Source organism: Ammodytes marinus, assembly GCF_949987685.1.
Source record: "Ammodytes marinus genome assembly, chromosome: 15".
Classification (NCBI taxonomy): Eukaryota; Metazoa; Chordata; class Actinopteri; order Uranoscopiformes; family Ammodytidae; genus Ammodytes; species Ammodytes marinus.
Genome location: NC_137219.1, coordinates 20321543 through 20333282, shown reverse-complemented (window position 1 = coordinate 20333282; position 11740 = coordinate 20321543). Strand labels below are relative to the sequence as shown.

General features: G+C 41.0%; 1 protein-coding gene across 1 annotated transcript; it reads right to left on the bottom strand.

Moving 5' to 3' along the window:
* Positions 1-637: 637 nt before the first annotated feature.
* On the bottom strand, positions 638-9172 carry LOC307261710 (semaphorin-4E-like). Its single transcript, XM_080042288.1, has 14 exons — positions 9017-9172; positions 8474-8619; positions 7525-7587; positions 7313-7408; positions 6561-6660; positions 6265-6375; positions 6014-6162; positions 3657-3832; positions 3381-3528; positions 2884-3106; positions 2683-2801; positions 2390-2556; positions 2233-2282; positions 638-1659 (listed from the first exon to the last, which is right to left on the bottom strand). Exons 1-14 carry the CDS (start codon positions 9108-9110, stop codon positions 1025-1027), a joined length of 2277 nt encoding a protein of 758 aa, XP_079898414.1. The 5' UTR covers positions 9111-9172; the 3' UTR covers positions 638-1024.
* Positions 9173-11740: the final 2568 nt, after the last annotated feature.

The following is an 11740-nucleotide window of genomic DNA, read 5'->3' as shown; positions in this document are numbered from 1 at the left end:
CTTTTAGTCTTCATGTACATCCATGCTTTTCAATTATTCTCTCCCCATTTTATTCATATACGTATTGTTTAATTTATCTTTTAAATATTTCATGTGAAGCTCTTTGAATTGCCTCTGTGTATGAAATGTGCTATATAAAAAAACGTGCCTTGTCTTGCATGTAAGCCTTTCGATTGTCATCTGTGGTGGCCGATTCATACCATATAGGACTGGCCAGACTTGACCGTTAGAGTAACTCTGAAGCTAAGTCATTCACAGTGGAGTGGTTCAAAAGCCGAGACAGACAGGTCATCTTATCGTATTTTATCTAATCACCTCGTCTTCTAAAACTTTTTTTTTCGCACATTTTAAAGATAATCCCTCAAAGCGTTCTTGAGATATTCGGTTATCAACATATGTGAGGTCACAGTGAGCTTGACACCTTTGATCTCCAAATTTTGTATCGATTCATCTTTGAATTATAGTGGACATTTGCAGACAGAGAGACGTACGTACATACGGATGGACAGACCGAAGAAATACTGCTGTCGCTGGCACGGAGGTATAACAACACACCAACATGGGGTTTAAATGTACATTTCGAATTTGTGTGCACAATGACACATCACATGGCTCAAATCCCACAACTGTATGCGAACCAGTACACATTTTTATTAGAACTACCGAAAAGACTGATTGTTTTTACAAATATTGTCCAAAAGCTGTGAAAATATAATTTAAAAAGTGTAAAAAAAATGGATATCTGAGTCAACTGCAGAAAGAAATATCCTTGCCCTCTCAATATAAAAATGCAATGCAGTATCTGTATCTTTTATGTCTGTCTGGTATACTGCTGAGTTGAACTGAACATGCCATAATGTACTCTATCATGAATACTTATCACTTAAACATAATGTGTTCCCCTCAACACTGCAGTCTGAATAATCAGTCGCCTGAGATATTTTCTTTGCCTTTATCGTAGCAAACGTGCAAAAAACACAATACAAGGAAACAGCATGTAAACGGAATTGGATCGACCTCCAATCTAAATATCTGTGCGGCCGCTCTCATAGTCTGCCTCCACCTCCTCTTTAGCCGATTCTACAACAGTGCCATCTTGTAGAATGAGTATTGACACAACACTCCCAGTCTCTGCGGTCTTGTCCTCGTCTGTGGCAGCGTCGCTCGTACTGTGCGTCCCCACTTTGTCACTGTGAACCCTACTCTCCCCTACGCGTCGACGTGGGATCCAGTCATAATGGCAGTAAAACAGTTTGTTGTTGTTGCTGTTTTCGTTGTGTCCTATGTGACTTGGCTTTTTCGCCTTTAAGTGTCTGATCACGAGTGCTATCAGCAAGCAGGCGAGAACAGCCAAGATGATCACGGCCACCTTGAGGTGCGTGAGAAGACTATCAATGTCCTGAACGTGGACCAGGTATTGGACCACTATCCTTCGGTGCACTGTGCTCTTGACCGTTTCCAGTGTCTCGCAGGTGTACAGGCCAGAGTCAGAGTAGAAGGGCGTGATGAGGAGACCCTGGCTGAGTACAGTGTGTCGGCGAGAGGGTGGGAGCGGGCCGTCAGCCAGGTGCCAGCTGGTCGGGAGGTTAGTGTCAGGGGAACACGGGAGCAACTGGGCAACTCCCATGGTTAGGTGGATGTTGGCAGGTTTCTCTTTCACTGGGGAAGAAGCACATACACACACATTTCAATTTTTTTTTAATTTTTCTAAGCGCCTTCCAGTATGTATCTCCTATATGCAATGTAATAGAGATTCTTGCTGCGTTCCAATTCCCATACGTCCCTGCTATTTAGTATGATGGAAATATAATTAGCATGTCCCAACACATGTGGTGAAATGTAGTATGCGGAACAAATACCCAGATGCCCTACTTAATCTAGTGATGACGTTTAGTGTTCAAACCAGCATGCTTTTTTGTAAACTCTGACCCTCAATCCATTGCACAGCGGAGGTGATGTCACATCGACTGAGTGAACAAACAATAAGGGAAGTGACAAATATATAAGCAAAAGAGAAGTTCAAGGCTCAGTGTTATGATGTAATAAATAAGTAAAAATATGTCCCAATTATACTGTATGCATTGCCTACTGAATGCAACAAGGGACTTGTTATGGTCAGCTGCAGTGTGTTGTATAGTAAAATGAAAGCGTATGTGATTTGGTATGCAGGGTATTTCAATGTTTGGTGACAGAGAATAGGTCAAAAGAATAATCCGTTGTTGTTTAACGTACAATCCAAGATCGGGCACATCCCGATGTCTCCATCAGTCAAATTTTGAACCCTAAAAGGAAGAGAAATAAATCTTTCAGAATTGTGCTCATAACACTTTTACTCCTGTAAAAAACGTGTTCTTGGAAGTAACTTTGGATCACCAGAGTGTTGACTTACATAGATGAAAGTAATGCACCAACAACAGTCGAACATTGACCTCTGATCTTGTCCCAGCCACAGTATGGGTCTCTGGCAAGGAGGCAGTCCTCGCATGTTGTGTAGCGTCCGCAGTCCCTTACATTAAGTTGAACAGCAACGTTATTGGCGCCACTGTACAGCTGGCCCTACAGAAAACATAGAGGTGTTAACATAGTTGAGATCAAGATGTAAAACTGAAGTGTGATAGAACCACTGTATTTTCTGATGTAGAATTTGACTCTGGAAGACTACACTGATGCCTTGTGCCTTACTGTTTTGGAGGAGAGTTGGAGAAAGTTGACATGCTGAGGAGTTTGAAAGAGCTGCAGCTCCTCGATGATGCGACCGTCCTCCCCCTCAAAGCTCACTGCCTTCTGCAGCCAACCAGAGTCTGAGGGAGTTCATCTGTCAATACGCCTCATGTTTCATGTATGTTATTGATTGCCAACGTGAGAGCTACTGAGTTAGCATACCTGTGGCAATAAGCATAACGTGATGCCGTAGTCCATCCATTGACGTAACTTGGTCCACGACAATTTTGGAAAATGGCGTCCCCGTGCGGACCAGCAGAGGCTTGCCAGTTATCGGCGTGACCACCCCCTCCATCAGAGGGTGGTTCTTTACAAACAGCAGGGTTTTGTCCGAGAGGTCCAGAGAGGTATTCACGCCTTTGGCCCGCAGTGCATCGTTAATGCACTGTGAGAACAAACAGATTACATTTGATATCAGAAATCCAGGGTGCGAACAGTGGAAAACAGAGTCAAGTATATGCTTCTGTTAAAGGTCACATATTATGCAAAATGCACTTTTTCATGTGTTTTCAACATTAATAACCGGTCTCCAGTTTCTGGAAAAAACAACCCTCTATATGTTCAACCAGAAAAAGAGCATAATATATGTGTCCTTTAATAAAATACCCTAACCCTAATAGTGATGTGTTCTTTAAAATTGTTCTTGTCTTGACACTTACTGAGCCGGGGTGAGGGAAGGGCTCCTCTCCTGTGTACGTGTCCCAGCTCCCAGTGACCCCCTCAGTCAAAAACCTTCCGCTGAGCACCTGGCTGATGTCTGACAGCTTGTACACACAGACAGCAGACTGGCTGCAAACCTGTGACTCCCTGTGATGATAAAGCATTTATTTTCTATTCCTACCATATATAACTTATTTACATAAGTATGTCATATTACTCATCAGCTTTGAACACTCAAATCAATGAGGTACATGCTGTGGATGCATGCGACTTACAAGTTGGATGTGAAGATGGCATAGAAGAGGCTATCTCTCCAGTTATTTGGGTCTCTGAGAAGGAAAACGTCCCGGACAAGGGGAGGTGAGCCAGCATTGCCGAATGGGCAATCCAAACGAGCCTTCAAGAAAGAGGTCCACTTTCTCTGCAGGGTCCTTTTGCCGCCCAGGTCACTCTAAAAGAACAAACAGGTGATTTGCAGAGAGAATGTGGGCCGACAATATGCAATGCTTAAGCACAACATTCACAGGAGAATGTGCACTAATCATATGACTACGCAAACACGTCCGCAGTGTTTGGCAGCTGGGCGTAAATTGCCCTCCATTTGCTTTTAAGTGATTAAGCAGATCTCTTCACGGTGTTTTCCAATGTTTCAGGCTGCAATCTGCTTCACATCCACACAGGTCAGCTGTTACACAGATCACAGATTTATACTATGAAATCATTTGTAATAAAGCTCAACGGATGAATCCTGAAGTCCATCAGGACTTTTTAAATTCAAATTCCCATATACACGGTGGCCCATAAAGTTGGGATTAATTATTTTTGACCGCTACTCATGAAATGATTGTGATAATGTGATTTATTCTTGATTGATAAAGTGTATGCATCTTCTCAAAACTTTATTGATCAATCTCATCCAAACACATCACAGTGAAAATGAAACCACAATTAACCTTTGCCAACAGTGTATTCAGGCTTAATGTTGTCAGACAACAACGCAAGACCACATGGGGCAGCTGCAGTGAGATCATTGCTTGATGCAGAGGGGGTGCAGCAGATACCATGGCCTGCCTACCCCAATTTTGTTTAAGCCTGAAAACACAGTTTGCAAAGGTTTATTGGGTTTAATTTTCACTGTAATATGTTTGGATGAGATTGATCAATAACGTTTTGAGAAGATATATACTTTATCTATCAAGAATAAATCACATTATAGCTATTATAAATATTATCAAAGCTCACAAGCTTGGTAGAGAGTGAGATAAATTGCGCAGAGATAATACAAGAGTAAAATAGCAACACTATAACTATTAGCGATGGTCTTTGTAAATTAGATGGTATTTGCAACAAGCATTATTTGAATAAGAAAGGCAAGGCAAAAAAAGGAGCAAATGTGCACTTAATTTGTGAATATTTCCTTATTTACATACATGCAAATAGGATGCTGTCTTCTCGGCAGTGCAGTTGGCCATTAAAGCGGAAGGAAGTGGTTGGATCAGTTTAGCTAACTTCCTCTCAGTAACTGCAGTTAGCAGTCCCCTTCCTCATCCCTAAGTGATTGTTGTATTCATATAGAGTGATGTAACAAGTATACTAACAAAAATGTATCACTTGCTTCTGCTTTAACATGCACTCTAAGCTAGGTTAAAGCAGCTCCGAGTAACATTTAAATATCTTTTAAACAGCCTCATGTTTCCTCTCATAATCATAAATTACCTTTCACAGCAAACGAGACCATCAGTGCAAAGAAAGACGTTTTTATATAGTTTTTATTACTGCATTTGGTCTGGTCGCACACCCAGTCCGATTTTCGGTTTGCTCGTGCAGGCTCTATGGTCACATATCCGTATTGGTCGCAGATTTCAGTATGGAGCAGCAACGCGATTTGAGAAGCCTATCCCTCCAGGTGAGGGAAGGGGAGCGGGAGCCTTGTTTGAGACAGTTATTTGTCGTCATAAAGACTGATAACGGGGCTGAACCATCAAAGAAAAAAAAGAGAATGCAATGAAGAAAAGCTAAAAGGGAGAGTGATATAGGCTACGGGCGGGACGAGGGCGTTGCCAAGCAACGTGTATACGATTTCACAAGAGCGAAACTAGACTGCATTGTTTACTCCTAAATGAATGAGCGGTTGGTACTAACACAAAGTTTGCTTTGCTTCACCATCATCAGATAACCATTATCTGAAATAGTCATTATTTACATCAACAACACAAACACATTACCTCATCGTGATCCATACTAACTGCCGTCTCTCGTTCATTCGCTTTCTGTGAGGACACGTAATCTTTCAGCTCCATGAGAGAGAGTAGTTAGGTGACACAGCATCAACTCATTGCAATCAGGTGTGTGTAGCACTGACTGGCATTAGTTGATGCAGTGTCAAAACCACTCTCACGGAGCCGAAAAGAGTCCTCACACTTTTAACACACGGACATGCACTATATTGTGCCCTTCTCAGTTCACACTCGCATGCCTGGCACGAGCTAGAAAACAGCTTTGCGACAGCGGGCGTCATAAAAATACTACCGCTTTTGTCCAAAGGGGACGCCAACGTGCCATTTTACTCGTAGTGGCTTTAAGCTAGAGCAGGCGTTTAAAGCTACCGTATCAGGTGAATTTAGATGCATACCTTACATACACGGGCAATCCTTGAAACCTTGATGTTGTTGTGACGTTCCTCTACAGCATTCTCCGTGAAGAACAAGAAAACGTTGTCGTCTCCACCGTCCCCACTGGTCTTGCTCGCTTCAACAAGACTTATGGAAATCATGGTAGGCTCTGCATCACATCGATAAAGAATACGTTTTTTAAGAATTCACAGATCTGTCCTTATGAATCATGTGTTGCTGCATGACTAGCCCTATAAAAAAAGCAGCTCACCGTTGAACAAGGAGCGTTTAATTTCAGTCTTGAGAGGGTTCGGTCCATGTCTCTGGAACACCAGTTCCGTGCCAAGAAAGTTGGAGGAAGTGGCAGAGTACAGAGTGTCTCCTGTCAAGTGTAAAGGGAAATGGCCATATGTCCTCATTGTTGTCAGAACTAAGGTACAATCCAAGCTTCATTTTTGTCTGACCTTGAACTTTTTACAGCTTTTACAGGTTTTTATCTATGGAAGGTAGCCAGGGAACAAAACAGTGATAAATTGCGAAGAAATTTGGAAACAGTTTTTTACTCACCATCCATAAGGGAGGCAAAGCGTTGGTAGGGGTCGAATGGAACTTTCCCCCGTCCCCCCTCCTTCTGCCCTTCCAGAGAGACTTTTCCGTTGGTGAAAGTCTGTTGAAGAAGACATTAAAGGTCACATATTATGTAAATTTTCAGGTTCAAAATTGTAATTTGGGATTCTACTACAAACTGTTTTTCATAGTATAGTGTCCAAAAAAACCTAGATATTTCTCCTAGTGCCAGTGCGGAACCTCCTCTTTTAAGCATCTGTCTGAAACGCTCCATTTTAGAGCCTGTCTCTTTAAGCCCCGCCTTCGGAAAAGCCAAGTCTGCTTTGATTAGCCCTGAATCTAACTGCTAGTTTGAACTTGACTGGCAGTTATATTCAGGGGTATCTTGGGGTGTGTGAGGGGGCGTGGCTTCTCCCTTGTTACGTCATAAAGGGAGAGACAAATCTGACTCTGGATTTTGTACACAGGTTTTCAGAAAGGTGGAGATGGATACAAAGAAAGAGGGTTATTTTTTGTCTTTTGGAGTCTCTAGTCTAGTTTGATGTAGAAAAACCATGTAAAAGTGCGTCATAATAGGTGACCTTTAATATTTGGGGCCCTCAATTATACAGTCAGTCCATTCAATTTGACATTTAGAGTTAGATAAGAAGATCAATACCACTCTCATGTCTGTACTATAAATATGACGCAGTGTAAAAATCTGTTCCGAGTCTTTGCGCTAAGCTAAGCTAGCAAAGTTACATAATACATACCATGTAGTCACATGCAGGGTTGAAAGCGTTAGTCCCGCACACTAGCATTTTGCCGTCTTCTTTCGTGTGCAGAGTTCTGATGAAGTTATCGCATTCCTTTTTTACAAACAAGAAGAACATCAAACATCAAACAAATGTAACATCAAACTGTGTGCATTGTGTTTAATGGTGAAAGCTGATGATGATGACTAATAATTCACGTCTCACTCCACCTCCGTGTCCTTGCCCTTCATTTGACACGTGGCTTGGTCCGCTGAACTGACATTCCAGATTGCCTGGAACAAAAAAAAAAACAAGTATTGGTGACCAATAAGCGTTTGTGTTCATACTATAAGAGGAAATATAAATAGATTTGTATCGTATTGGAAAATGTTTTTCACAGCTATTTTATTTTATAACCAAAAATAACTGTCCAGTCTGCAGAAGAGATACATTAACTGCACTGCTTAGAATGTGAAGTCAGCCATTCTGGAGAGGTCTTGATGTAAAATCACTTTTTGTCAAAATCTGTAAATATCTCCTCACAATCCACTCCACTCAGTAAAAATAAATAAAACAGTGTTAATACACAGCCTAGGTGGTTAACGTGCACCTTGCTAGCTATGGGGCCTTTTGTTTTCATACCAGTTTACAGAGCCATGGCTGTGTATTAACACCATATTTCTTTTCAGCGCACACAGTATGTACAGGTCACAGATCGAGAGGAGACATTAACAGATTTTTACAAAAATGTAATAAGACAACAACCCGTATCCACAATTGCTGAGTTCATCTTTGACAGACTTCTTCGACTTGAATTTGAACAGGTTATTCTCTGGAAAACATTGTACATGCATTACACACAGCTAGGGCACTTTCATACACTTGGTGCACTTTGAATAAACTTGACTCAACTACTTTTGGGAAGCCACACTGGGCTAGGTATTCTCATATCACTTTAGAAATCTTAGCTTGTTTTTAGTCACTGTTGTCACGATGAGGAACTGACGAAAACCCCCAAATGTTTCTGTTGTGTTAAAATATGTGAAAAAACCAGAACTAATTCCTTTTGCATTATTCATTGTAGGTTGTACTTTTGACTCTGGAACAGCCCGGCTAAAAAAGCTCTGTTTTTTTTTCTTCAGCGCTTTGGGGTTTAACCAGCATCCCACTCACTCTCACCTCACTGGTCTTTTTGGTGACGTCATCCAGGCTGAGGGTAAGCACTTTCCCTCTGGCTCCTACGACGAGCTGGCCCATGTCTTCTCTTATCATCAAAGAGCTCAAGCTGCCGAAGCCTGCCTCTTTGAACTGCTTCAAGCTCATGTCTAAAGCCAGAGAGAGAAAAGAAGGACAATAGGTTGGAACGTCACCTGCCAAATCCATGCATTTTAAATACAGTTCAGATGAGTGTTCTTTACTGCTGCTGCTGCTGCTGCATACTACACTTTGTATCACACACAATTGTGTTTACTGTTATTCCTCTTTGGGTCAATGACAACAGAAGAATAGCAGTGTTCTTTCAAAGTGTATTACAATGTACATACATGGATGTTGTGCTATATGTTTGAATATATTACAGTCTATATGTAAGAATATATATGTCGAGATTATGCACAATACACTGTTTATACAATGCTGCAGCCTCTGTGTCAGCTGTGCGGCTCAAACACACTTCAAAGCACCCTCTGTAGTCTGGATGTAAATCTTCATCAGACGCCTTACCTTGGAAGGAGACAGTCCTGCGGGGTTTGCTGCTAGCTGCGAGGCCTTCACCCATGATGAGGAGGAAATAAAAGAGCACCAGTGGAGGTCCCATCCTGTCCTATATAAATCAGGACAAACACACACACACACACACACACACACACACACACACACACACACACACACACACACACACACGCCCCTTAAGACCAAGTTTGTCTTCACTTTTTAGTTTGGATTATAAGCGCCATCACAGAGCTGTGACTAACAGTGACTCGGAGAGACTGTCTTATTTCCTCTATCTTCTTGGCTCTTTTATGTCTTACCCGTTGGTGGTTTTCACAGAGGAAATGAATCACTCTTAGCCTATATGTTGCAAAGCCAGTCGGTGGGCACATGTTTCCTGTTTTCTCTCATGCAGATTAAGGGCTGTATTCACTAGTCCAACACGAGGCAGTGGCATTCTTATCATTTTCATCAGCTGTTAATTGGCTGGTTTGGCCGTATACGTCAAGTGGATTTAACAATGGCAGCTACAATAGACTAATGGATGGGTGATTATTTGATTGCAGGCACTTTAAGGCGATTCAATTTGATGAAAAAATTAAATCTCATAAAACCTTCAATTATAATACCTAAGCTTTATTGTCATTTTGTCAGGAATCATCATTTGAACATTGCTGTAAACATCATTTTAAGGAATTTGAAATATTTAAATTATGGCTGTCAAATGAACGCATTAATTTCGATTAATTAATCACAGAAAAATTAACGCGATTAAAAAAATTAACGCAGATAAATCGCACTTCTATAGTGCCCTTTGACCCGGTGCAACCTGTAGCTTGCATCATGGCTTGCATACACAGCCCGCACGGGTGAAAGGGAGAAAAGTAAAGAGAGAAGCAGAGGAAAGGGCGGGGCCGAGGGCTCTATGGACGGTTTATGGGATGCTTTGGGCAAATAAGCATGAAAGACATCTTACTTTATTCTCCACAGTGTCTGTGCATTATTGATTTAGTGGGTGCAACAATATAGGTTCAAAACAGTATCTCTCAATCTTCCTCCATGTGTCTCAATTTTGTTTGCTAGCTGTCTCGTCTCCCGCGTAAACGGACACCCTATGTGTGTGTGTGTGTGTGTGTGTGTGTGTCAATATTTTTGCCTATGAGTACGACGATGGTGAATGAATCGGCATAGGCATCTGTGGAAGTGCAGCGCTGTCTGTTGTGGAGACAGAAGTTACGAGAGACGGAGAGCGAGAGAGAGAGAGAGAAACAAACTGTAGCAGGCTATACAGCTGTTTATAAACAGGTATAAAAGTGTCATAAAAGTATGCGATTAATTTAGATTAATTAATCACAGAGCCTGTAATTAATTAGATTTTTTTTTTTAATCGCTTGACAGCCCTAATTTAAATGTTTCATAGGATGTGAGAGGGAATGGTCATTCGCCTACCACCATAGGCTAGTCTGATCAAATAATTGTTTAAAACTTTTAAAAAGTGAAAAGTTAGTGCTTTCAACACATTACATGTAACTTCAAACCTACTTCTGATGCCTCAGTGGTTAGATTTTAAACAATTTAACAATGTGTTACAAATGTAGGCTATCTAAAAACATGTCATGTGCCATTGATGATGAACAGTGGTAGCTTAAAGACAAAAACAATGTTAGCCTAATGACATCTATTAGGCTACTGTAAAACAGCATTAAAATCTTTAATCTTAAAACAATTCTCATTGTATTTTAAAACAATCATTAACTGACGATGTATTCACCACCACACACACAAGCACCTCATGTGATGTGATGGTAGCCAGTAGCCCAATAACATTTCTGAAATTTCGGCTATAACCACACTCGTCAAACTTTCTAACATCACCTTCAGGGCTAGCTAGCAATGTAGGCTATTCAATAAACATAAAAATATGACGAAATATGACTATAATTCAAAACCATTATCATACAGCTTGTTTGGTGATGACATGCAATAAAAACTAGTAAATAAGGGAACATTTCCTACATTTCTGGTGATCAAAACGTCATTCTTTAACCTTGACAGCCATGCTCCCCAGTGTCACTACATTTGGTAGTTACCATGGTTACCAAATCAACGAACTTTGACATAGGCCTAACTTTATTGATGGGGGGTAATGACAGCGATAAGGGACATAGGCCTATAAGGTTTGTATTTTTTTTAAGTCATGAATTGTTCTAAGGTTAAGTAGGGTATTTGACAGGAAATAATTGATTCAACTTCATAGTAGCCTAATAGACCCTATAACATTTTTAGAGAATTCCGAGTCCAAACATCAAAGTTCTGTTGGGTAAAAATGGTGAAATTTCAACATAAAACAGTAGGCCTATTAGGCTAATAGGCTATAAAAGCAGATACAATATAAGTGAGTAGCCTACAGAGGAGTACGTTAGCACAATAAGCAATGATGACATAGGAATTGTTTTCTTTTTAACAACCACAGGGACATCCCAAGTTACCCAAATGAAATAATCACCAGGCTAGGCTACGTGAGCCGAAGGTCTGCGCTTGGAGTTCTATCAAATGTCTGGTAGACGCACGTTTTGGACCGAAAACATCACCTGGGAAAAATGTAAGTGTGCAGACACTTTCTCCGGGGGGAAAAATGCATCAAAATCCAATTTCTCAACAAAGAACGGCAGATTAAACAGTTTTAATCTAGCTGTGTAGCAGGGATGTGCGTACAGCCGTCAGCTGTTTGTCTGA

What these genes read in the sequence shown, in the direction of transcription:
- LOC307261710 (XM_080042288.1), bottom strand. Translation starts at nt 9,110, where the DNA reads ATGGGACCTCCACTGGTGCTCTTTTATTTCCTCCTCATCATGGGTGAA. An exon ending in GGATTGCCCGTGTATGTAAG is followed by an intron (nt 3,833 to 6,013) that starts GTATGCATCTAA and finishes TTGTTCTTTTAG; the next exon opens with AGTGACCTGGGCGGCAAAAG. An exon ending in GCCATCTTCACATCCAACTT is followed by an intron (nt 3,529 to 3,656) that starts GTAAGTCGCATG and finishes TTATCATCACAG; the next exon opens with GGAGTCACAGGTTTGCAGCC.